This window comes from Phalangium opilio, unplaced genomic scaffold (assembly GCF_054372755.1).
Source record: "Phalangium opilio isolate 3A_F unplaced genomic scaffold, DU_Popi_V2 ptg000031l_1, whole genome shotgun sequence".
NCBI lineage: Eukaryota > Metazoa > Arthropoda > Arachnida > Opiliones > Phalangiidae > Phalangium > Phalangium opilio.
Genome location: NW_028324158.1, coordinates 13,334,927 through 13,359,185, shown reverse-complemented (window position 1 = coordinate 13,359,185; position 24,259 = coordinate 13,334,927). Strand labels below are relative to the sequence as shown.

Below are 24,259 nucleotides of genomic sequence, written 5' to 3'. Positions count from 1 at the left end.
GGTTTTTATCGGTTTTATTAGAAATAAACGAACAAATAAATGCAATTAAAACAAATTATATTAATATTATTTACACTCAATACAATACAAAGACGTTCAACTTTTACAACATTTTCGTTTTTTAGTCGTATCTTTCAGTCTAAGAGCCTTTTCAATGTTTTCATCTTCCCGTTGTTGAAGAAGTCTGAAAATCAAGGATAGTTCGTGTCCGTCAACTAAACCTAATAAATAGAACAACAAAATGTACTCACACTGCCATTGCTAGCATGGAGTCTTCAACTCCCTCGGACGTTTTGGCACTAGTTTCGTAGAACAACGTTCCATATTCGTCGGCTAGATTTTTTCCATCTCTGGGTTTTATCACCCTTGAATCCTCATTGATGCATAAGTCAATCTTGTTACCGATTAACATAAGTACTGTGGACTCGTCCGCACCATCCTACTCAAGATATGGTTTGAAACCATAAAGAACATCAACGTAAACACGGTTGATTCAATTACCTTGACATCGTTCATCCAGGACCTAACGCTTCTAAAAGATATTTCCGAAGTGACGTCGTACATGACGATGACGCCATCGGCTTTGCGGTAGTACTGTTTCGTGACACTACGAAACCTTTCTTGGCCGGCAGTATCCCATACTTGAACGGCTATAACATGTCCGTCTAAGTTAATGGACTTGACTTGGAAATCAACACCTGCCAAATGAAATTTCTAATTATACAAAAACGAGTTTTGCTTCGCAGTCCTTAAAAACTGCATTTATACACAACCCTTGGCGACACTTTTTCAAACCCACAAAGGGCCAGAAATTAGAAATAATTATTATACGTATTGCAGTTTGAAATTAAGTTTAATCGATATGGGAAATTTGGTTTTAATCGCGTAGTTCAAACATTTGTTATAATTAGAAATTTTACAAGAAAAACGGGTATAAATGCGGAGTTTCGAGATAATTGAGTTTAGATTTTCACGTACGAAATTGTATAGAATATGTTCTCGTAAAAACTTATCCGTGTCAAATAATTAAGGCGAAAAAAAAAACAATTTAATGAGCTTTTAGCATTTTAATTTTTCAGGGTGGAACGGATAAGAAGAACACTTATTTAGTACAGGCAAAGGCAGGGCGTTGCGCGTAGTATAATAATAATAATAATAAATTTCGTTTCGTCCGACGTTTATGAATTTCACCATTACGATAAAAATTTATTATTTTTATTAAAAAATAAAATACTGTTATTTACAAAATTCCCGTTAAACTTGTCTCTAACGCGAAGGCCTAAATCATCAACTTCTTATAGGGTTTTACGGTCAACTAACAATATTTCCAAATATATACTCCACGGGGATTCCCCGGTACTCGGAAGGGAAGGCGCGGCGGCCCCTTTGAGCTTTGAAGTCTGGGCGCCGGCGCGGTGGGGTTTCCCAGCTGCGACGCTCGCTAAACTTCAAGGATGCCGCTTTAACAGTGTAGATACTACATACTAACGGGTTGGGAACCACCTTCAGGAGGGGTTTCCCCAAGAATGTAGCATTCCCCAGACAGACACTAAAGAGACCCGACAATTGGAGAATGCGGAAAAATGGTACCGGAAACAGACGCGATATTTTGGGAATGCGGAAATATTACCACTTCCTTTTTAGCTCCATCCACAATTATATCATGACTGACTTATAATTTAACGCCCAGACCGAACCGCTTTACCTAGGAAGTTGAAATTTCGCAGGCACGTTATTCTTAACTAGTAGATGATCTTTAAGAAATATTTTTGTAATTCGCTGCCATCTTGAAAAATGTTAGGTTGTTAAAACGTGTACCCCCTAGCTTGGTCGCGAAACCTTGGGTCTAACTCGGAAAAAATTATCCACCTCGGATTGAGTATAAATAGAAAATGCCGTGAACACTTACCGATAGTCGCGCTAAATGTTGGACGGAAATCATTATGACAAAATCGATGGATGAAACTGCTTTTACCAACTGAAGAGTCTCCAATGAAGACCACTTTAAAAATACGTTCGGGATTTGAGGACACGTCCGAAAGCTGTTAATAAATTGCGCATAGAATTAAAGACTCAAAGTATATCATCAGTATCATTGACTCACTTGAGTATCTCCATCAGTGTCCGAGTAAACGCTACGTTTGGTCTTCCACTGACCCTTTCCCAATGGACTTCCGTTTAGGGGTATGTCGGTAAAGTGTAAAGGAGAATCTGGTGTGAAAATGGGTGAGCCACCCATTTGAAAAGGTGAACCTTGCCTCGTATTAGTTTGAGACAAGGAACTGAAAAATGAAGCGCAAAATTTTTATCCAAATTCCAAGGATATGTCCAAAATCTATCCTCACCTTTTAGTACTTAAACGCTTATCAGTCCAAGCATTTCCACTTCCTGTACTCCCACTTCCGCTGGCCATACTATTACATTCGCTCTTTTCGTCTAAAGAACAGGGTGGCGAGTGTCCGTTACCATTAAGAGGTTGGTAATACGTGTCGTCAACTTCGTAATCAACGGCATTGTTGCGTAGGAATGGATTGTACTTGTAGAAAGAGTTGCCTTCTTTTGGAACCGGTCTATAGTTGAGAACATTGGGACATTATGATTGGAGTTACCTTCCTGATAGTAATAAGGCCAACCTGTTCAACTCTTCGATGTAGTCGCTCATGGTACTTCCACGTCTTAAGTCCGGGGCGGAACGATTTGGTGGAGGAAGTGAAGGAATTGTGGGCTCTACTTCCGGTTCAGAGGTTGCGGATGATGGACGGCTACCTTTGATGGACGGAATTCGTTCAAAGTCTAACGCTTGAATACCCTAAAGATTATAAACACTAATCATGATTAAGATTGAATACAAGTTGGGACTTTGAACTCACTTGGCCATTAACGATCAGACAATCTTGCTCGTCTAGTAATTGTTTATTGACACTCCTAAAGAGTAAATAAAATGTTACACTTGGATTTATACGCGAAATCTTTTGGTACCTGAGCATGTCGAGTTGCTTGACTAGACCTTCGCGCTCCAAAGCAATCCCTTCTGAGACTTTAAGGACAGTTCTAAGTTTAAAATTAATCAACATGAGAAAAAATTATTTATCTTGAAAAATGAAACCTAATTACTTTAAACGATATCGTTTTTCGCTTATATCATTCTGTCTTAGGATATCAAGATTCTTTTGCATTTCGTTTAACATTTGCTCCGATTGAAATAAACGTTTCTCTAGTTCATTACGTTCCTAAGTAGATCATAAAAATAAGGCTTAAACACCCAGTATGCCTTGGCCAAAACACCCAGTACAAAACACCGTGCACGAGTACCTTTTCTAGTTTGGCATTCTTCTGTTTAGCTTCGCTTTCTAGTACGTTAAGGTTCTTGAATTCAGATTCCATCTTTGTTTATAAACATCTATGTTAGTACTTAACGTCATGGACACTAATAAGATGACCAACCTGAGACTGTCTCATGACTAGTTCCTGTAATTGTCTGTTCTTTTCCTGTAATTCGAACTCCAATTCCTCGCGCTTCTTTCGTTCTTTGGTGCGTTCTTCAGTCAAAAGGTCCGTCCTATCATTTTCCATTAACTGTTCCATCTCTTCGTAAAGACGTCTGACTTGTTCGTCGTGAACATTGGAACGACTTGGGGTGCGAGTTAAATAAGTACTTGATCTGTACACCTTAATTTTAGAAACTAGATAACGCACCTCTTCAGCACGGTTTCCAATTGAGAAAAATCGTTCCGTGTTTTTCGAAGTTCCGAAATGACCTGTCCTAAAAATGTTTCGAATTGGGCGACCATATCCCTGTCGTCCTTTTTCAAAGAGCGCCAGATGTTCTTCATCTCGTCATTATCACTGATAAGTAAAATCTTGATTAAGTACTTACATCGAAAGTAATTGGGGATTTAGTTAGTTACTCTTGAAAGAGATCCTGAGCTCCCAAATTTTCCAACATGCCATAAAACTGTTCATCTTCGCTTTCCTCAATGACCATGTCCACGGAATTGGACAAACACAAGGAGAAGCGTCGATTATCCATTTCAGGTTCCTCAATTACTTTGGCCTTTTTCTCCGGAGACACGCTTCGAGTGTCAACGCCAGTAAACATTCCTAATTAGATACAATAATAATATTGGGAGTCGGAAATAAACTTCGGGAAGGAAGTATAATCTACATCTACAGGATTTGATAAAGCTCGGCGAGTAAAGGGAAGATGAAAGAACGATAACGTTATAAATGATTAGTTTCATTAACCCTTTAACCGGAACTAACCCCTAAAGAAAGTTTTACATCTTAAACACAAATACTTCAAAGATAAGACTTAATCTTATCAATGAACAAATGAGGAACTGTCGACAAAATTTATACACACCAAATCCTTCAGTAAATTCCTCAAGAGTTAGGTATCCGTTGGAATCTTCATCCAGAGTGTCAAATACTTCCTCCAGTTGTTCCGGAGTCAATGACAACTCCTCTTGTAGCCTTTGCATATCCCTTTTTGTTATAAAACCCTTCCCCTCCTTGTCGCATAATTCATATAACTCATGGGCTTTGGCGACAAGTACTTCTTTCACATCATCAGTCTGTTGTTGGTCAGTAGACGCATTGTCAACCACGGCTGAATTCATCTTTGCGCGGATACAAGTAGTTAAGTACTTTGTCCTTCAATCGTTCATGGTACTACGCAACCAAAGTCTGTTTGGGTAATAAAAATTATGTATAAGGAAAAATTTATTCGAATCCCATTTAATAAAATACTTTTATTAAAGTTTTGGGAGAAAAACGTTCTTAGAAGTTCATAAACAGATGAAGTATAACGCTCTTAACCAAATATAAAGAATTTTACGCAGAATTTATTTAAATTTATATTCAACTTTGGGAAGAATGCCAAAAAAGAAGGAAATATATGGTCTCGACTCCAATTTTATTGGGTTTTTCAGGATCTATTGAAGTACAAATTACAGTCCCGATTTAAACCCTTCACAAACAATAGCCTGAAAAAGAGAGTTTTAAACCTAGCGACTTTTAGGTTTAGAGGGGAATATTATATATGATAGTTTCACTGGCTTTGAGTTTCCATATGCGTACAAATAAAATAAATAGAAAAATTAATGCCTCGAATGACCTCGTTCTAAAATATTTATCCACTGTACTTGTCGACTATACTGATATTATATTGTTTGTAATTTATTAGTAGACTTAGGTGGATGTAAAACGAATAAATTTAGGCTTAGCAATTTCAACCCATGCGCAAAATATTCGTCAAAATCATACGAAATTAAGCAAGTACTTGTACCAACCTACGGTACGGTGGAGGTTAGTCAGTACGGTATATGACTCATGACATTGCTCTGAACACTACGCTGTGTTTGTTTGTTTAGTGAAAGATCGGGGGGGGGGTAGATACTCTGTTCAAAAAGTTTAATTTTACTTCGAGGACTTTGTAACAAATTTTAGGAAGACTTAATTACAATTAAACTAACTCTATTTATCTAATAAATTTTGACGATCATATGGGGGCTTTTATGACTTTGACAAGCTGCCGGAACCCACCACAAGTCTAATCAAATTGAGATAAGAAGTCAAGTGACTATATCTATTGTCTCATACTTAATTAGATATGAAGATCCTTCACGAACCTCAAATTCCGGATACGTGGTTACCATGGAAACTTACCGGCAATCTAAATGAGCTTTAATTTCTCTGAAATAAATTACAAAACTGCCAGAAATAAACGATGTTCAGACGGAAAACATTTAGCCAGAAATTTATGTTGGAATCTTAATAAGATAGGGGCACTATTTTTTCATGACACCTCTCGAGCTCTAACTGACCCATATATTAACCATTATAACCTACAATGAAACAAGGTAGAACATTCGCAGCTTGTGTTTACCGTTTTTCTAATCAAAACTGGGTCAGAAATTACAATAAAATAGGCCAGTGTTATTATTATTATTATTATTACGCGTATCAATTAGTTGAAATACATTTACTTTTCACTTCTAATTATCTTTTCCCAATGTTACGGTACGGATGGGAATGCTACAAGATGCGAGCGAGATACAATCAATAATTGCACTACAAAGATAAAGATTCAAGGTTTAATTACGCGATTGATGGCTGTTGTATCGAAAGAATTAATTTCAAATAAACCTTAATTGGTACTTAAATAAGCGGTTGCTACTTAAGGAATTTTTTATATTTAATTAGGAAATGAGTCATTTTAAGATAAACAGTACCGTTATTCATAGTTTTACCCTAAAAATATTCATTAAAAATGCGACTAAAAAATTAAGGCGATATCAACAACATCACCTGTGCTCAACAATACACTTACCAACTCAATTTGAAATATCTTTTGAATTTAACTTTACACATAGACATTTAAAGTTAATTATTATTACATACCTTAACATTTAAGTAACTCTGTAAAATTATCCAATTGATTCTTCCTGGTAATCTTTTTTCGTGGGCATATTATTAAGAAACAACACAAGTCTATTGTCTTTTCAGATGCAACTCTTATTTTCTGTACTTGATGAGAGAGAGCGAGAAAGAGGAAAAACGGTAGTGTACAAAAGTACGTACGGGTATTTACTCGTCAGAATAAAAGTTTTCCTTCAGAAAAAGTTCTAAAAAGTTATTGGTCGTTTTGTTTAATCCACCAGCAGGTGCGTACGTACGGCTAAAGGCGCGTTATACCTTGATACGATAGGAGCTGCTAGTGCTAGCCTTGCGTTGTACACTGTACACTGTGTCCCCGTTTACCGGCGTGGCAAAGTAGGGGTTTGTAGTTAGGCTTAGCGAGGACACTGTCGTCAAAAAACTGTCATATAGATAGATAAGAGGCGGTGTATATAAGATTCCAAGCATCCCTCTATACCGTTAAAACCTATAGCTAATACCTACATATATATATTGATGCAATCATTTTTACAACCGAGATACAACCGCGTTTGTTTGAACCAAGTAGATGTATTGACTTTGAAAATAAGTTAGGAGGATTACTGACAGTGTTTTGAAGATTGGGTTTTGTGACAACCCGGGAGGGATTATGGGAAGGTTCTTACAAATACTCAGCTCCTTTCAAAAAGGGCGAAATCTATTGAGCAAATGTTTGCTTTGTCCATTAGGTATTCGGTAATCGAAAATGGGTATTTATATAGTAATTGTTCGCGTTCTTGGAAGACCCCGAAAATTCTATGGACTACTACGGATATCATGACGCTTCTAAGATAACGAAATGACATAGAAAAATAAATTGAAAATTCCAATCCTGATATAGGAATTCAACCTTGAAAGGAGTTAACTCGTGCGTTGGATTCCGCGTTAAATTAACTGCTTCCAAGGTTGTTATAGTGTGTATATTCACTGTTAGGGATGTATCAGTGACTGCACCCTAGGATACGTTAACCTAATGGTCTCTTATTACATTCTATCCATCTTGACTAGAGCTCCGCAACTATATTATTTCAACATACCATACATACTACGGAGTGTCTCATTCTTTAGTAGTAGGTTACAGTTGGACCATGAGACTAATCCGAATGCGCGAGTGACGCGTTGATACGAAGATATGCAGTCCTTCTGACCATCTTTGTTTGAATTCGTGCCAGTTTGATGGACAGACGACTTCAGCTTGGGAGAATGGAAACTCGAGAGAAAACCACCACGTGTTTCTCGGATCGATATACATTCTCTGTCCCGGTCTAGGCGAGAGTTTTAACAAACTATATCAGAAAGTTAACGAGAACGGTCTAACTGGAAAAACTTTGGCCGCAATTCGTGCCGCGAGACTGAACGTTCAAGATTCGCGTCGTGGTCCCAACTTTTTAACTCCATCATGTATGGCATGTTACTAGAGAGTGTCCAGCACTATGTCCGGTCTGAAATGGGAGAAGAAGTATGGTCTAAAGTTCTGGAAGAGTCCGGCTACAAGAACGCCGTTTTTACCACGAGACAAATTTATCCCGAATGTTTAATGCCACGATTAGCGGCGGCGTGCACGCGTCATTGCCAAGCCCGGGGTGATGAGGACTATTTGTACTTTTTCGGACAGTGTTTCGTACTGTTCTTCAGTCATTACGGCTACGATAAACTTATCAGAGCCACCGGAAGATACTTCCGAGATTTCTTACACGGTATAGATAACTTGCATCATCAAATAAGGTTCAGTTATCCGAAAATGAGGAGTCCAAGTTTCTATATCGAAACTGAAGATGCCGAAGGTTGCATTCTTCACTACAGGTAATATTTTTTCTTAACTTTTAATTAGTCTGAAATTCAAAATACAACTCGCAACCATCAGAATTTTCTGATATCCAATCTTACAGATCAAAACGCAACGGTTTCGCTTCGTATGTCAAAGGTCAACTCCATCAAATCGCCACTACATTCTACGGATTAGAACTAGAAGTTGAAGTACTGCAAATTGAGGAAGGACCATCGGGAAGTCACGTCGTTTTCGAATTAAAGTTCGACAATCATTCTTGTATGATAGAGGATGAACAAATCCAAGGTCAGTAAAAGTTAGAAAAAATCCCTTCTCCAAATCCCGGAATCCCAAAGTCCGAGGGAAGGGATAATGGCAACCTAATCCCTCTTTTATTGACCACTATAAAAAAGAACCTTGAACAGGCATAGTAGGGGGAGAGATTCAATTTATTTGGCCCTCTGTTATAGGGCCTAATTACATCCTTAAATTAAACTGCGCATATCCCATTTCTAATTAACTTCCAATTCCATTAAACTTAGGATATTAAGTCTGGAGACATTTTAGAAACCCTTTGAGACTATATATCAACCCTTTACTGTTGGTCATCCCGGGCAGATTGACCCTGAGTAGGACGACCTTAGACAACCGCTATACGGGATGTCTCTTATCAGAAGCGTCCAGGGCTAGAATAAAGTGCAATTTATACTTCTTCGGGTCTACGTACCCAAGGTCGCCTGGTAATGACACACACGGACGTCGCTAACCCCTCTTTATATATATAAAAGTGCTCCGTTGATAGTCCCATAGAGACTGCCAAGTAGTCACCAATAAAAAAACCTCTGAAGAATAACTGCTTTGGAGAAAATATATATGGAGGGCTGGTTGGGGTACTTACCATCCTATGAGTTTCTAGAAAGATGGGTTTCGTTCTCTCCATACCATAAGCGCCTAATTGATTCGTCCAAGCTCTTCTTCATTGATCTAGCTTCTTTCCAAGCGAGTAAACATCCAGAAAAAATGACAAAGAAATAAGTTACTCTTAGAGTAAACAAATAAAAAAGAAACCCCACTGTTGCTCAATAATTGTACACTTTCGTGGTGGTAGATTGTATGTACATATCTTAGTAATTATTAGGCTTATCAAACGAAACTCGCAAATTTATTTCAGCTTGTGGTTCTTGGAATATACCGGAACTGGAACCAGTCAGCACCGATTCCTTCTTCCGCTTGTTTCCATTTGGTTTGGCCTTTGATCGTGATTTGAAGTTGCTGGTAATTGGGGATAAAACAATGGAACTCTTCGGTACCGAATCTCTGGTGAAGAAACGCGTCGACAATTACTTCCATCTTCATCGTCCTCGAATGAACTTCACTTGGCAAACTGTAAATAAATAAATAAATTTATTCCGTTGAGTAGTGACAGCCCGTATTAACTTCGTGTAGAACAGAATACAATTGAAAGCGGGGAAACTGACATTACGTAATATAAACAAGTTAAGGTTAGGTATAACAACACGTAGGCGGTGAACCGTTATAGAAGACATTCTTACACGTGATACGGAAGCGTCAATAAATAACCAATGGCAAGGTCGTACCCGTAATATTAATTTTAATATTACCTTACTTCTGGGTTCAAAATTTTCCCAAATATTACAATAGCTTTATCACGTGTTATATTTATCTGATCAAATTTGAGTTAACGGTAGATGCATGGCCGTCTGCACGCGATACAATCCCAGACCCTGGTATTAACGAAAGAGTTAAAGAAACGAGTCCCATCCGAACTTGGCACTACAGTTAAAGGCGGGGAAAGAGTTCTATTTCATAGCTTTAAAAGTCAGGTGATGAATTGGTGCTTGGGTTTTTCCGTCAGGAAGAGTCATTGACTTTTATTAAAGTTTTTCCGATGGTGAAGAAAGATTTTAAAGTATATTTTCACCTTAAGTTTGGAGTAATATGTAATGCTATCTTAATAAGATTAAAGAGTAGACTTGCTATCAAGTTAGGTTGTTTTTTTTAAATAATGGATGCAATAGTTTGTTTCATTAATGTTCTTTTTCTTTCTGTTTTGTCAGCTTAATTAGTTTGTTAAAAGAAGAAAATTATATTTCTTAGTTAAGATAATATTATTGTAAAGTTTGGGTTAACCCGTTTTTAAATTCTTTCAGATTATGACCTTGCAAAAGGTCGTGGTGGAATTAGAGTGTCAAAACTCGATTTATAGTTCAACTCTGGTGATTCAAGACAGACGTCAAAGTAACAGCGTGAAAAATCTTTTACTCAAAGGTCAAATGAGATTCATCCCTGAATGGGAGGCCATGGTTTACTTATGCGTTCCTTTGTAATTACTTACTAAAGTAGCTTAAGATTGAAATTACTTATCTATTTAATTAATTAGTTAATCGTACTTAAGGTTAAGCAATATTCAAGAGATTCAGGAGGTTGGTCTTTACTTAACTGACCTGTGTCTTCACGATGGTAGTCGTGAATTGGTCCTAGCTGGTTGGCAACACGCGGCCAAAGTGGAAGTTACTTACGAGAAGGTCTGGGATGTTTTATTTCTTTGGTAGGGGTGAATTAAGTACTTGAATTATAGTTGGAAGAGAGAAGCAGGGAGTTAGAGGACAATTTGGACAAACTTGACCAATGGCGACAAAGAAGCGATGACCTCCTATACTCGATGATACCTAAACAAGTTGCGGAACGTTTAAGAAATGGCGCAGATCCCATTGATACTTGCGAAGTAATTACGTGCATAATTAAATTAGGCTTAACAAAATTCACTAAAGCTTAAGGTAAAATTTGATTTGTAGACTTTCAGTAACGTAACGGTGCTCTTCAGCGAATTGGTCGAGTTCTCCGAACTTTGCAAATTACTTTTACCATTGCAAGCTGTTGATTGCATCAACGAAGTCTTCTCTCATTTTGATAAAATCATTGATAAGTACGACGTCTACAAGGTACAGTTTGATCTGACGCCTCTTGAAGGGCATGATTTACTTTAATTCACTCCTTAGGTCGAAACGGTGGGTCAAGTTTACATGCTTGTAAGTGGCGCACCTGAAAGTCAAGTTAACCATGTTGAAAACGTCGCCAGAGCAGCTCTGGATATATTGGCTTTTATACAAAAATGTTCCATAGAACCAGTCAAGAAACAAAATAATATCGCTTTAGCTTTGAGATCCGGTATCGAGTTTATTTTAAAGTGTATGTTTATTAATTGATATTAATTAAATTTAATCTTAATTAGGGATTCATTCGGGTCCAGTAGCTGCCGGAGTAGTGGGAAGAAAGATGCTACGGTATTGTCTTTTTGGAGATAGTGTAAATACTGCGGCTAGGATGCAAACGCATGGAGAGGTTATATCTATATATATATATATAGATGAAATATAATTTAATAATTAAGCTAATTACAGGCTGGTAAAATTCATATTAGCGAGTCTTGTCGAGACTTACTGGATAAAGAAAGATTCGAGACAACTCCACGTGGATATATTGCAGTTAAGGTATTTAAATTGCAATTAAATTCAAGTACTTTTAAACTTAATTAAACTAATTTTTAAAAGGGAAAAGGTTCAATGCGAACCTATTGGTTAAATCGGTTTATTCCAACCGAGAGTGATCGCTGAAACTTAATTTTTTTAATAACATTTATAGGTTAGTAAACTAAATGTTAAAATTGAAAATTGTGACGTTATGTCTATTATCAGTTGATCTATTGTTTATTCTAATGTTTTATCAGTTAAAAAGTAACCTTACAGTGTTGTATAAATAGCCATGTTTTTAATCTATTGTTAAGCATTCCTAGTTCATCCTTCATATAGTTAATAAAGATATTTTAAATCTACTTATTTACGTGTGCTCAATCAAGTAACGAAACATGGTGTCAGAAGTCTGTCTTTTCAAGTCGGTTTGGTTTTTCTTTCGGGTCCGTATCCTTCCAGTCACGTACGCGCCCCAAGTACTTGGGCCTCTCGCTATCAGAATCATGCAAGCCGTTACCCGTACCTGCAACGCCTCAAGTCTCGACGTCTTTTCACGTTGACACGCCAGTGCCTTTCAACTTCACGTGTCCACATGACTGGCCAAAATGGAGACGGGCCACGTTCAATTCAAGGGTCCAGCACGAAGGAGAACTAGTGGAAGAATTTATAACGGCATGCAGAGCGCAGATTGAGAGCGGTTGTACGAGAGAACGCACAGTCAAACCAAGCACAAAAACGAAATTTTGACCGTCACCATGGAGTGAAAGAACTGCCCGAATTATAACCTGGAGACAGGGTATGGATAATTGATATGCGAAGAGAAGGGGCAATTATAAGAAAAGCGGAGGAACCAAGGTCTTATATAATTGAGACAACGAACGGCAACTTGCGAAGGAATCGTTTCAATCTAATCACCTTACCAGACAGAAGAACAAATAATATATCGTCTTCGCTAAGTCCCCAGGTTTCTGATATTGGTCCAGAAGACATGATGAGCCCGAAGTTCAAAGTCTACCATCCGGGATCCTGTCATACCTAGCAGCATTACGGAAGATCCTCCACCAGTCAACAGCCCAAGGAATAGAGACGTCCTTCAATCGAGACACGGACCAGGCGGAACGGATGAAACAGAAGACATCTCCAGCCAAGACCGTTCTGACAATGTCCAAGTTGCAGCCACACAACAACAATCAGCAGTCAGGGATGAAATACGCAATTACGGCACAAAACAAGAAGCGGTCGCATTTCAAAACCAATAGTTAGATTCGGACAAACGGACCCAAGGAATAATCTAACATAGATTAAGAAAAGGGGATGTGACTTTATGTCTATTATTGATCTATTGTTTATTCTAATGTTTTATCAGTAAAAATGTAACCTTACAGTGTTGTATAAATAGCCATGTTTTTAATCTATTGTTAGGCATTCCTAGTTCATCCTTCATGTAGTTAATAAAGATATTTTAAATCTTCTTATTTACGTGTGCTCGATCAAGTAACAAAACAAAAATATATTTCATTGATATTGTAAAAAGTCGTTGTTAAAATAAAGTCACAATTTTAATTTAAAATCTATATCACTTTATTGTACAAATAAACAAACATTTTTATGAGATGGTAATTAAAAAAAATTAGTGGTGGCACAATAAATAATAACATTTCAGAGAGTTCAGAGGTTAAAAAGGGGTGGAGCAAATTCTTAGTCAAATCGTCTCGCGATACGCCATAATTTGTTGGTTTTCTTTCAGTTCAGGAAGTAAAATGACGTAATGATTGTCATGAGGTCGGTAATTAAGAGTTTTATTTATGGTATCCACCATAACTTCCTCCGCCATAACCGCCAGAGTATCCTCCCCGACTACTTCCGGTCGAGCCCCATCCACCACCATAACCACTCGAGCTTCCTCCACCGTATCCCCCGGAATATCCTCCTCCATAAGGCTGGTAACTTCCGTACCTACTACTTCCGCCATAACCCCCTCCTCCATGCACTCCCATGCCATATCCACCCATACTTCCGCCATATCCCCCGGAATATCCACTGCCTCCGTATTTATCGTATCCACTTCCTCCTCCGCCGTAAGGACTGGATCCGTAACTACTTCCGCCGTATCCACCGTAACCTTTTCCATAAGTAGATCCGTACTTATCGTAACCCGAATATCCGGAATATCCGCTTCCGCCGCCGTAACTAGATCCACCGTAAGCTGGATGTCCACCGCTTCCGTATTTATCATATCCACTTCCTCCGTAACTACTTCCTCCATATGGACTTCCGCCTCCTCCGTAGCTACTGCCTCCGTATGGACTTCCGCCTCCTCCATAACCGCTTCCACCGTAGCTACTACCTCCGTAACCCCCGCCATAACCTTTATCTCCTCCGTATCCACCTCCGTAGACTCCGTAAGCACTTCCGGTGCCATATCCACCTCCCATACTTCCGTAGCCTCCACTTGGACCTCCTAATCCGTAACTTCCGCTGTAGGAAGATCCACCATATCCTGGATATCCACCGCTAGTTCCTACTCCGTAGGCTCCACTTCCACCTCCTCCATAAGCGGAACTCCCTCCGTATCGGTCACCACTTCCTCCATAACGATCGGAACTTCCACCGTATCGATCTCCCCCTCCGAAATATCGATCGCCTCCTCCTCCGTATCGATCGTAACTACTACTTCCTCCGTAACGATCAGAGGAACTACTTCCACCGTATCGATCGCCGCTTGATCCACTTCCGTAGGATCCTCCTTTACCTTCGCTATTGTAATTATTGGAACTTCCTCCGTTACTTCCACCGTCACTTCCGTAGGTTTGCGCCACTTTTATATCCGGACTGGTTACTTTCTTCTCGTCCGCGCTTTTACCTTTTGGTACCATTTGTTTAGAACTGTCATGTTGATTGCTGTGAGGGTCAGCATTGACCAGTATCGATACAAAAATGACCAGTACACTTAGTTGACATAATATCTAAAACAAAAATTGAGATATAATTAGGAAACACTAAGGATTATTTAAATAAAAGTTTAATTAATAATTTTCAAGTGTTAGACTTGGACAAATCATTAATGATAAAATTGAGCCATGTTCATACTATAGTCTGTCCTATCTTACTAACAGCTATGGCAAGTTCAATTAAATTTTTAATTAATATTAAGCGAACATCGGAGCTCAACAAATTATTTATAGAAATAAATTGATTTTGATATTTCGAAATCAGCTGGAGTATCTAGCACGAATTTAACTCTAAACAATCCACAAAATTAAAAATAAATAATTCTAAATAAATCCAATCAAATTATTTCCAATAATAAATAAATTAAAATAACCCACCCACCATAAATTAAATTAAAACTAAATCAAAGTTACATATATCTAAATTTAAAACTAAAGTTTAAAAAAAGTCCCTTACCGTGATCTTGGTGTTAAGTCGAGGCATCGTTCCTGGTTTAAAGATGGAATCAAAATGATGATGCACTCGCGGCTCTTGCCCCTGGACACTAGTTTTTATATCGGGTGGGATTCCAAGAGTCACGTGATATCCTTTAAATACCCCCTTTTCCCAAAGAGAAAAAAGGGGTGCTACAAACTATACAAGCAAGCACCACCACCACTCGGGAATGTTACGCCAACAAGTAGGCCCTCCGCACCTCTAACAATATAATAATTCCAACTAACAACAAAAGGGGATGTATATAACTTCATCTCCCTAAAATGGTTCCGGAAGACCGATTTCATCTTTGTATTTTATTTTCAATCATTTGTGTATCGCTGTCGTTACAGTATCGTTGGCAAAAACCAATACAAGTTAATTATTGTTCGGTTTTTTCATTCCAAGGTGCTAATATAGTATATTTGTTTATTTTTCAAATACGAAAATAAATAAATAAATTCGCATTATTTACTTGTTTTAAATATTGCTTAAAAGTGTTCTACCCCTCGATTTGTATCAACGCGTACAGGGTGTTGCATAAAGGGTAGTTAATTTTGAGTCGAAAATGTTCTAAACACATTGTATTAAAACACATTAATATGATAATGAATTATATATTATAATTTTCAAAATCTTCAAGGTCAATAAAAAAGAAAAATCATTTCCCCCTTAACTTAAATTGTTGGTTTATAGACAAAGTTTGTTTAACCAAATAAAAGAAAATCGCATCACGCGATTTAGTAACAGTAAAATGAATGTTTAATTTACCTTGAACGTGTTTCGGTTATTAAATTCAAGACGGTGTTATATAAATTCAAATTTTTATCTAACCTCGAAAACCACGATTTATTGAAAACGTTTTCACCAATTACTGAACGGGTAATTTAACAATAAAATCAATTTACCCACAAATTCATCGAAATCAAATAGGTCAATACATCTTATAAGAAAATGTACTCTAAAAACAATGTACATACTTAGCAAATTGTTAAGCCTAATCGAATCTAACATCCTAAAACTGATTTCAAACAGGAAAAGAAAAATGCAGAGGATTTTTCTTTCAGTAACTTCTTTGGTAAAAAAGAAATTCGTTATAAAAAAATGTACCCTTCACAAAATCGTTAGAGCGACTAATTTATGTTAATATCATTTAGACTAGGGAAATAAATTGTCTTATATAAGAATAGTGGAAATATTACGAAAGCATTTCGTTTCAACACCTTTAGAATGAAAATCCGAAACCTTTTTTGATTCAGTAAGCAGATTCTTTGTTAAGCCTTTTTTTCTGCGTCGAAAGATTTTTTAATTCATTATGTCATTTAGGGCGTCACTAATAATTTTTTCTGTTAGTTTTTATTTTAATTTTTAGTAAACAAATAAATAAGTGCCACAAAGTAAACATTATATTTCTGTATTGAATGGTCTACACATGATGTGCATAGCCGTACAGACTTAAACAATATTCAAAGTTACCCTTACGTCATCAGAGAAATATAACGTAACCTAATCTAACCCGTAATCAGCTAATGACCAAGTTACTTGAAAACTGTAATTATATTTGACTAACAATCTGTAACTTGAAAGTAGTTGAGAGTTACGGAGTACTGATTATGGATGCTTCAATTCAGATATGCAAAAACACTCTTATATTCATTTAGTATTCAGAATAATTTAAATAATATTCAAGCTCCAATTATTTATCGGCTTAACAAAGATTTTTCTCTAGATTTCAATGTCAACCGGTACTCATCTTTCATTAATGTCATAATAAAATGCCTTGTTAATAAGGTTTATATAAAACCACACCCAATTTGAGATAAGAAGACACTTATTGTCAAAATGCTCAGGGCGCTAAAAGACAAAGTTGTAACATAATAAAACACAATTAAACCTGTTCTTTATTCTTTTAAAAAAATGTACCGATTTTTTTAGTTGTTGATCAAAATACGTCATCTCTTAGACATAAATTAATCCCTTAAACCAGGCTGAATTGTGAGAAATTTCCCATGAATATTTAATTAACTAAATTTAACCCTGAACTTTGATGTCTAAAGGTTAGGCTTCTGTAATTCCATCGGCAAGTTTACTAATTTAGCTCACGTATTTAATCATTTAGCAGCGAAAAGCCTAACCACCCAATAATAGTAATAATACACGTGTCCTGTTTGCCATCGTCTAGGCCTAGGTATTCCCAAAAGTTCTATTCAGACCCAAGCTAGATAATTAAACAAAACATACACTGTAGAGCTCTCTCTGTGTGTCCCATTTGACCACGGGCAAACACCGGTATTGTATAGTTCAACCGGATCTAACTTTATTTCATTGTCAATGTTATTGTAGAGTTATATTTAAATATATAAAAAAACCTACGAGAAACTAAATATAAAATATCCGAATTGAAAACCAGTTTTCAATGATGATCTGTTCTGCAGTAGTCGGTCAAATTCATTAAATTCCATAATAGCTTATTGATGAGATGTAAACTATATTATTTTGTCAAAAAAAATATACCGTTGCCTTTAGGTGGTTATCTAACCCTTTCATTACGGTCTATCAATATTTAGGGTAATCGCAATTCGTATCTTTAGGGTTACGTTTGAATGTCAAATAATATGTTTTAGAATGCTAGCTATCATCAAATTGATGAAACGAAACGAGTTTTATTGAATAGTAACGTAAAAACCGGGCTTCCTTTTTATGGAATGAATAACTGTTGTAGAAAAATCCCGTTGTTAAACCTAGTACAACAGTCGTTAGAAGAAAAAGAATTTAAACTAATTCAATAAGCCTTTTTTGGAATTTTTCATTTAATTTGGCGCGCTTTTACATTTCGATGTGTCACGTGTTTTCTGAATAAATTAAAATCGCGCGCGCTTAAACATATATTAACTTCACGCGCCTTTTCTCGCGCGCTTTTTATAAAATGTTAGAGAAATGAATGTCACGTGATTAGGAAGGATGTAGCCAACAGATATCTAAATTCTAGAAACTCTCAAAGAGACTCGTTAAGTCTATAGGTATGAATTGTTTGGAAACAAGGACTATATTTTGACGTTTCCGGTTGGAAAAATTAAGATAACTTTTATTTTCGAGTTAGGGGTTGACCTATTGTTCCGCTAGAACGCGTTTTCCAAGGAAAATTCCTCGAATTATTTATAATACGACTCTTGGCTGGTCAGTTACCTCGCTTCAATGTTTAAAAGTATCAACTCTCACTCACTTCTAAGGAATTTTGAAAGAAAAAAAAAATCGATGAGCTAAGGTTGATTCAACTCTTGATACATCTTCCCTTATACCGACAAAACAAATTGTCACAAGCGATTTTTAACCAATGATGACAAAGAAATTGAAAGGCTTTTGAAAATAGCCTAATAATTAACACCCCTTTTCAGAAGAATAGGAAATTCATTTTCAACTAGGGAAACGCGTTGTTACTGTATAGTTTAAACTGATAATTACGAAGTAAAATAAGTTGGTAATCCTGTATTAAAATCGGGTCGTACTTTGGGATGTGAGAATTCTGTAAATATGAACGCTATGGGAGGAATTTCTTCAAGGTATTACAGATAAAATTGTGCTCTTTCAAACGATACTATTTACTTGCGCTTTCACCAACCAGAGCTCTAGTAATTAAAGTTTGAAACAAAAATCATCTTTAGACCTTTAGTTGCACGGGGTTAGCATATAGACTAACTTGTTAAGGTCAGAACGCTGCAAATATTAGCAGCAAGGAGAAATTACCACTGTTGTTATCTTTCAAATGATGCCCAATACTCGCTAATACACCAATTAGAAGTCTAGATAATCAACCTTTTCTTTATAAAAATGCATTTATAGACAAACAACCCGATGGAACTACTACTACCAACACTACTACAACTACATCATCCTTTAGCATATTATCCACACTGATGGGGTGTCTCTAAAAACCTTGGCCATTATTAGGGGCTTATGCACAAAAAAATAGAAGTTGTTGAACCGTATACAGATAGACAGACACGTCGTTTCAAATTGTAAGAACCGGAATTAGTTTGGTTTGATCACCATCTATTTTTTTGTTAGAAAATAAAGATTAAATAAAGGTTTTTGTCGCCCTATACTTTTATAATCTTCTCATAATACCGTACCAACAATACTTTTATTTAAACTTTAGAAAATATTTTATTTTTAAGGGGAAAAATGGTCCTTTTATAACACGGCTTGCCATCCGTTTTAAATACCAGGAGATTGTCAATATTTGACAGACTATATCGTAATCCCAATAGACATTTATTTATTAAATAACCAGACAATTTGACCCAGCTTCCTTATGCTTATATCCTTTGACCGTTAAATATTATTAAACACAATTAAATACCTTAATACGGTCTTGTTCATTTTTATGAATTGATAGGAAAATTCCATGTCGAGTTGTTTAGCTAATCGAGGAAGTGTAGTAGTTTCCTACTATGATTAATTTATGACCTACCATCTACTTCTTAAGTCAAAAATAATGTTTTTTTTAGTTTGAGAAATATTGAGAAATTAAAATTAAGATTGAGATTAAAAATAGGGGTTACGAGGTTAATTAAACATTACTACGTTTTAAAAATTAATGCCTTATCATTAAATCTTTCAAAATTTTCTCACGACCGTAAAAAATAAATATAGAAACTAAACCTAACTTCCGAAACAAATAAAAATGAAATGTCATTAAATTTAATAAATGATTCAAGGTAACTTCTTTATTAAAAAAAATAGAAGTGACTTTGTAAAAAAATCGGCTACTTTTCCTCAACTACCGACTACACGCTTGAAATTCCACGTAAATTATGAGAAAATAAAAATTCGAAATGAAGCACTTGTATTTAGTATTAGGTAAAGCTTTCTTTGATCTCGTTAAATAAATCTATTATATATATATGAGAGGCCCACCTTCGAAATTCTAAAGAAATGGGGAGAGAGAGAGAGAGAGAGAGAGAGAGAGAGAGAGAGAGAGAGAGAGAGAGAGAGAGAGAGAGAGAGAGAGAGAGAGAGAGAGAGAGAGAGAGAGAGAGAGAGAGAGAGAGAGAGAGAGAGAGAGAGAGAGAGAGTTACACCCACAAAAATTCGAACTTCAAACTATTTCGAAATATTTTCCCTGATTAATTTTAACGAGCGACGCAATCATGTTATATAATGATCCGATATAAATTTTCATGGGCAGAACTTATACCATAATAGAAATTAAGCAATTCAAAATGAATTAATTAAATTATAACTTCTATTATCTTTCTTTGTAATTAAATTCTATCAAATTAGGTCTCGCGCGATGATTTTCCTTTGAAAAATATTCGGAACTAAACAGTTTCGCGCTATGAAAACACGAGAAGTTCAATTGTTAAGCCTAATTCGAAAGAATTCAAATCTAGGCTTAGTAAAATTGAAATCAAGAAACAGTCTCGCGCTTTGAAAACACGAGAAGTTAATTTGTTAAGCCTAATTTTGAAAGAATTCAAATTTAGACTTAGTACAATTGAATTAAAATAACAGTCTCGCGCTTTGGAAACACGAGAATTTCATTTGTTAAGCCTAATGTGAAGAGTTCAATTTTAGGCCTAATTCAATAGTTTAAAAATTTAGGATTTTTTGTAAAATCCAATTGTTAAATTTAGTGAATATAATAATAAATGATTTGAAAGAAAAAATTGAAAAGGATATATTAAACGGTGTGTTTTTTAGATCATATCAAAAAATGTGGGGTAAAAATGGCGTGTAAAAACTGGGAGGGGTCTTGAACTAGCAGACCTCAGCTGCTCCTAAAAAAAAAAAGATTTTTTTTTAATTTATAACTTGTAAATCTCTTGCCAAAAAACTATACGTAACATTCTTTTTTTAAAAAAGAAAAAAAAAAATTGAACGAACTCACGTTAGCCTCTAAGCTAGCTACCTGTCTAATATTAATTACGTAAATCTTAAGAATATTTCAATTTTTGGATATGATAATTACGCCAAATTCAAAATTAAAATTCGAGATTGTCCTACGTGATTTTGTTCAAAAAAAATTTTGCGACATCGAATAAATTAAATTTGCAATACATTTAGCTACGTTGGGATAAGGCCGGGGTCAATTCGAGGTCATTTAAGTTCAAACTATACTCTAATTCTATTTTAAAGTTAATTTATTAAGTCTAAATAAAGTAATATAAGTTTTAAAGCGAAGTAAAAAAGGCACCTTTATAAAAAACTAAACATTTCTTCGCAAAACACAATTAGTCCTAACGAGTGCGGTTAAGCCTTGGGCACGTAATTATAGAACTTGAAACAAACCGAATTACTTTAGGCCTAACCACGATAATCAAAAACTTCAATAATTGTTATTAGTTTAAAACCGCAAAAACACTTATTTACAAAATCACCACGGGCATATAAGCCTTGCGCAAAATGATTGGAAATTTATTAATCAATTTATTTGACAGAAAAAAATAAGTTGTTCGAGTTTAAAACAAGCAAAGAGTGCCAGTCGATGGTTAAAAATTACGAAAATTTGAGGGGGTCTCCTATTTCCCTTAATTTAACCTTATAACTGTACAAATGTCCATTTAAAATTGGCAAATGTTAGACACCCCGGTTTGAAAATTAGGGGTACATAAACCCGCGGGCCTAATCGGGGATAATAAAAAAAATTTAACCCTTGTGTCTCCGAGGGGTGTGACACCTTATATAAAAAAATAATCCCATACAGCTAGAGGCATTTAATCGTTTAAACTTGTATTATATTTAATTTATAGCTTTTTTTTTAATTTCGTAATAAAGGTGTGACGGATTAAGTTCAACTATTAAATTTCAAGATCAAAAGTAACACGAGTTTCAATACTGGCAATTATAAAATTACTTTATATGTAATTATTATTTCAAAATCAACTTATTTAATATAAATTATTAGTTTTTTAATATATATTTTTAAATAATTGATTCAACTTGTAATAATTACATAAATTAATAAATTATTTCAAAATAGAAGTTCATAATTTACGCAAGTAACGAAGAAGTATAGATAGCACACGCGCTAAAAGGGGAAGAGAAATTTCATCCCCATTCTTTTTAACTTTAACTGCGCATGCGTTCCAGGGTTGCCAGTGATTTGTTTTTAAAGCATCTCGGGGGGTTTGGAACCGAATGATAATTGCTGAATCGAACAGAATTGTCTGACTATGGCAACACTTGTACGCACCACTACAATTTCTATTGTCCTAAAAATGTTTTAATTTCTCGGGTTTCTGATTAAATTAATTGAGGTGTTTATTGGTGCTTAAACAATACCGATATCACGTGAATTGTAAAAGGGATTTCATTTTTGAAAATCACACGTTAAGCTCGTGACCTAATTTGATTGGACAGATTCTAGGCGCGCGTGATTCAATCACGCACGAAAATAGTTCCAGTGGGCGTGTCCTTCAGGATAGGATAACGGAAAATAACTTTCGCTCGGACAATAGACGAATATCCAATTACCGGTGTCGTTTCTCAAGAAATATGGTTTTATCAAAATATTGTCAAAATTGGTTGGAACCCAAGGATTATTGAATCTATATTGTTTCCTAGATAAACCTTATTTTCTATATTTTACACTAAGCCTTTTTTAATTAGGCTTAGCAATTGATAAGGTCAACTACAAGGCGTATACGAGTTTAGTTTTAATTGTTTAAAATTAAAAAGAAATTAGGCAGTTGAGTTTTTGTTAAAACTACCAAAGAATAATTTTGAAATTAAAATAATTATTTTTTTTTTTCAAAATTATTTCAATTTGATAATATTAGGAAAGAATCATTATTTTCAATAAATCACTGTAGAAAATTACAGGAAATTATTGGCAATAAACGATCAGTGGATTATTCTATTGGATTAATTAATAAAAAATATTTTTCAAGTTAAATTATTCAGGTATTTTTCTAAATATTTTCTTAAGGTATTTGTCGCGGCTTATTAGAAATTATATTTAGGTGTCCTTGTTAACAGCCTTCATCATGGTATAATATTATATGTAAAGGAAATACTTGGGTGTCTAAAGGAAACCGATAAGTACCACATTCACCATTATAATTTGGCAAAAAAAAAAAAAAAAATCTAGGACACCATGGGTGCCTCTATTTAGGGTCCTCTCAAAGTCTCGAACACATCGCTCTAGTTAAACTTCTTATAAATTGTTTCATAACGTGGGGCACCTAGCAACAGTGTCTTTGGTTTTGTTAATAAAAATTTATATATTAATAAAGATTAGGTTTCGCTGATTTGCGAGGTAGCAAAGGGTCAAGGGTTCAAATGGTTCGATTAGGTTTCACTGTTTTACTAGGTAGCAAAGGGTCAAGGGTTCAAATGGTTCGATTAGGTTTAACGGTTGTACTAGGGAGTAAAGGGTCAAGAGTTCAATGGTTAGATTAGGTTTTACTGTTTTACTATGGAGTAAAGGGTCAAGGGTTCAATGGTTAGATTAGGTTTTACTGTTTTACTTGGGAGTAAAGGGTCAAATGGTTAGATTGGGTGCACGGTTGTACTAGGGAGTAAAGGGTCAAGGGGTCAAATGGTTAGATTAGGTTGCACGGATGTGGCAGGGAGGGCGCAAACGGTTAAATTGTCTATTTAATTATGATATAGTATTATTTTATTTAATAATATATCATATTAAATTATAGCAATTTAAAAATTAACTTCATTCGCACGTCATTCTCTCGTAATACAATGAGAAAATAAATTTTGAAGACAATCTAGATAATAAGTATTGGACCAACCCTAAATTTTTGGGCAATATAAGGTTGGTTTTTTTTTCGCCTGTCAATATATAAAATAACTCTTTTTCTATGAAAAGAACACCATTACATTTAGGAGGTTCAAATAACTAAAGAAAAAAAACGTTCAATAACATTATTTCCATGGTAAAAATTGAGGCCGAAAATGTCAGTGCCGCGTTTGTAATCCGCGTCTGACGCGTTTCTTACGACTCAAAAGATTGAAATAAAAAAAAAATTCAACAAAAACTACTCAACTTTAAAAATTAAATCATTTCATTCTCTCTCTCTTATTTTTTTTGGGGCGAAAATTTAAAATTTAAAAAAATTTATAGCACCATTTTGTTGGTTGCGAAGAAAGCCAATTTCGAACTTGTTCATTGTCTGTC

General features: G+C 35.5%; 3 protein-coding genes across 6 annotated transcripts; 1 reads left to right on the top strand and 2 right to left on the bottom strand.

The window, feature by feature from the left end:
* Nucleotides 1-42: 42 nt before the first annotated feature.
* Nucleotides 43-9,394, bottom strand: LOC149690750 (EF-hand calcium-binding domain-containing protein 4B-like). 3 transcript variants are annotated; one of them, XM_089870637.1, is made up of 17 exons: nucleotides 9,105-9,394; nucleotides 8,934-9,019; nucleotides 4,364-4,686; nucleotides 3,909-4,101; nucleotides 3,697-3,846; nucleotides 3,445-3,631; nucleotides 3,313-3,384; nucleotides 3,115-3,230; nucleotides 2,980-3,051; nucleotides 2,871-2,925; nucleotides 2,634-2,809; nucleotides 2,346-2,570; nucleotides 2,105-2,282; nucleotides 1,910-2,042; nucleotides 502-698; nucleotides 252-439; nucleotides 43-184 (listed from the first exon to the last, which is right to left on the bottom strand). In XM_089870637.1, exons 3-17 carry the CDS (start codon nucleotides 4,617-4,619, stop codon nucleotides 97-99), a joined length of 2,286 nt encoding a protein of 761 aa, XP_089726763.1. In that variant the 5' UTR covers nucleotides 4,620-4,686; nucleotides 8,934-9,019; nucleotides 9,105-9,394; the 3' UTR covers nucleotides 43-96. The 3 variants fall into 3 exon arrangements, with proteins under 3 accessions (XP_089726763.1, XP_089726761.1, XP_089726762.1); XM_089870635.1 differs by lacking the exons at nucleotides 8,934-9,019; nucleotides 9,105-9,394 and adding an exon at nucleotides 6,403-6,518; XM_089870636.1 differs by lacking the exons at nucleotides 8,934-9,019; nucleotides 9,105-9,394 and adding an exon at nucleotides 4,750-5,407.
* On the top strand, nucleotides 7,838-13,130 carry LOC149690749 (soluble guanylate cyclase 88E-like). Of its 2 annotated transcripts, XM_089870654.1 has the most exons (12): nucleotides 7,838-8,241; nucleotides 8,328-8,512; nucleotides 9,378-9,592; nucleotides 10,378-10,550; nucleotides 10,623-10,752; nucleotides 10,806-10,952; nucleotides 11,023-11,169; nucleotides 11,227-11,395; nucleotides 11,460-11,569; nucleotides 11,629-11,718; nucleotides 11,779-11,869; nucleotides 12,157-13,130. In XM_089870654.1, exons 1-11 carry the CDS (start codon nucleotides 7,838-7,840, stop codon nucleotides 11,839-11,841), a joined length of 1,833 nt encoding a protein of 610 aa, XP_089726780.1. In that variant the 3' UTR covers nucleotides 11,842-11,869; nucleotides 12,157-13,130. The 2 variants fall into 2 exon arrangements, with proteins under 2 accessions (XP_089726780.1, XP_089726779.1); XM_089870653.1 differs by lacking the exon at nucleotides 12,157-13,130 and having other exon boundaries at nucleotides 11,779-12,057.
* A 217-nt stretch (nucleotides 13,131-13,347) lies between these two features.
* On the bottom strand, nucleotides 13,348-15,249 carry LOC149690748 (uncharacterized). Its single transcript, XM_089870714.1, has 2 exons — nucleotides 15,106-15,249; nucleotides 13,348-14,663 (listed from the first exon to the last, which is right to left on the bottom strand). Exons 1-2 carry the CDS (start codon nucleotides 15,130-15,132, stop codon nucleotides 13,497-13,499), a joined length of 1,194 nt encoding a protein of 397 aa, XP_089726840.1. The 5' UTR covers nucleotides 15,133-15,249; the 3' UTR covers nucleotides 13,348-13,496.
* Between the last annotated feature and the right edge of the window lie 9,010 nt (nucleotides 15,250-24,259).

What these genes read in the sequence shown, in the direction of transcription:
- LOC149690750 (XM_089870637.1), bottom strand. Translation starts at nt 4,619, where the DNA reads ATGAATTCAGCCGTGGTTGACAATGCGTCTACTGACCAACAACAGACT. An exon ending in TTGGAAACCGTGCTGAAGAG is followed by an intron (nt 3,632 to 3,696) that starts GTGCGTTATCTA and finishes TCGCACCCCAAG; the next exon opens with TCGTTCCAATGTTCACGACG. An exon ending in TAGTCATGAGACAGTCTCAG is followed by an intron (nt 3,385 to 3,444) that starts GTTGGTCATCTT and finishes TTATAAACAAAG; the next exon opens with ATGGAATCTGAATTCAAGAA.
- LOC149690749 (XM_089870654.1), top strand. Translation starts at nt 7,838, where the DNA reads ATGTATGGCATGTTACTAGAGAGTGTCCAGCACTATGTCCGGTCTGAA. An exon ending in TGAACTTCACTTGGCAAACT is followed by an intron (nt 9,593 to 10,377) that starts GTAAATAAATAA and finishes AAATTCTTTCAG; the next exon opens with ATTATGACCTTGCAAAAGGT. An exon ending in TGGAAGTTACTTACGAGAAG is followed by an intron (nt 10,753 to 10,805) that starts GTCTGGGATGTT and finishes CTTGAATTATAG; the next exon opens with TTGGAAGAGAGAAGCAGGGA.
- LOC149690748 (XM_089870714.1), bottom strand. Translation starts at nt 15,132, where the DNA reads ATGCCTCGACTTAACACCAAGATCACG. An exon ending in GACTTAACACCAAGATCACG is followed by an intron (nt 14,664 to 15,105) that starts GTAAGGGACTTT and finishes TTTTTGTTTTAG; the next exon opens with ATATTATGTCAACTAAGTGT.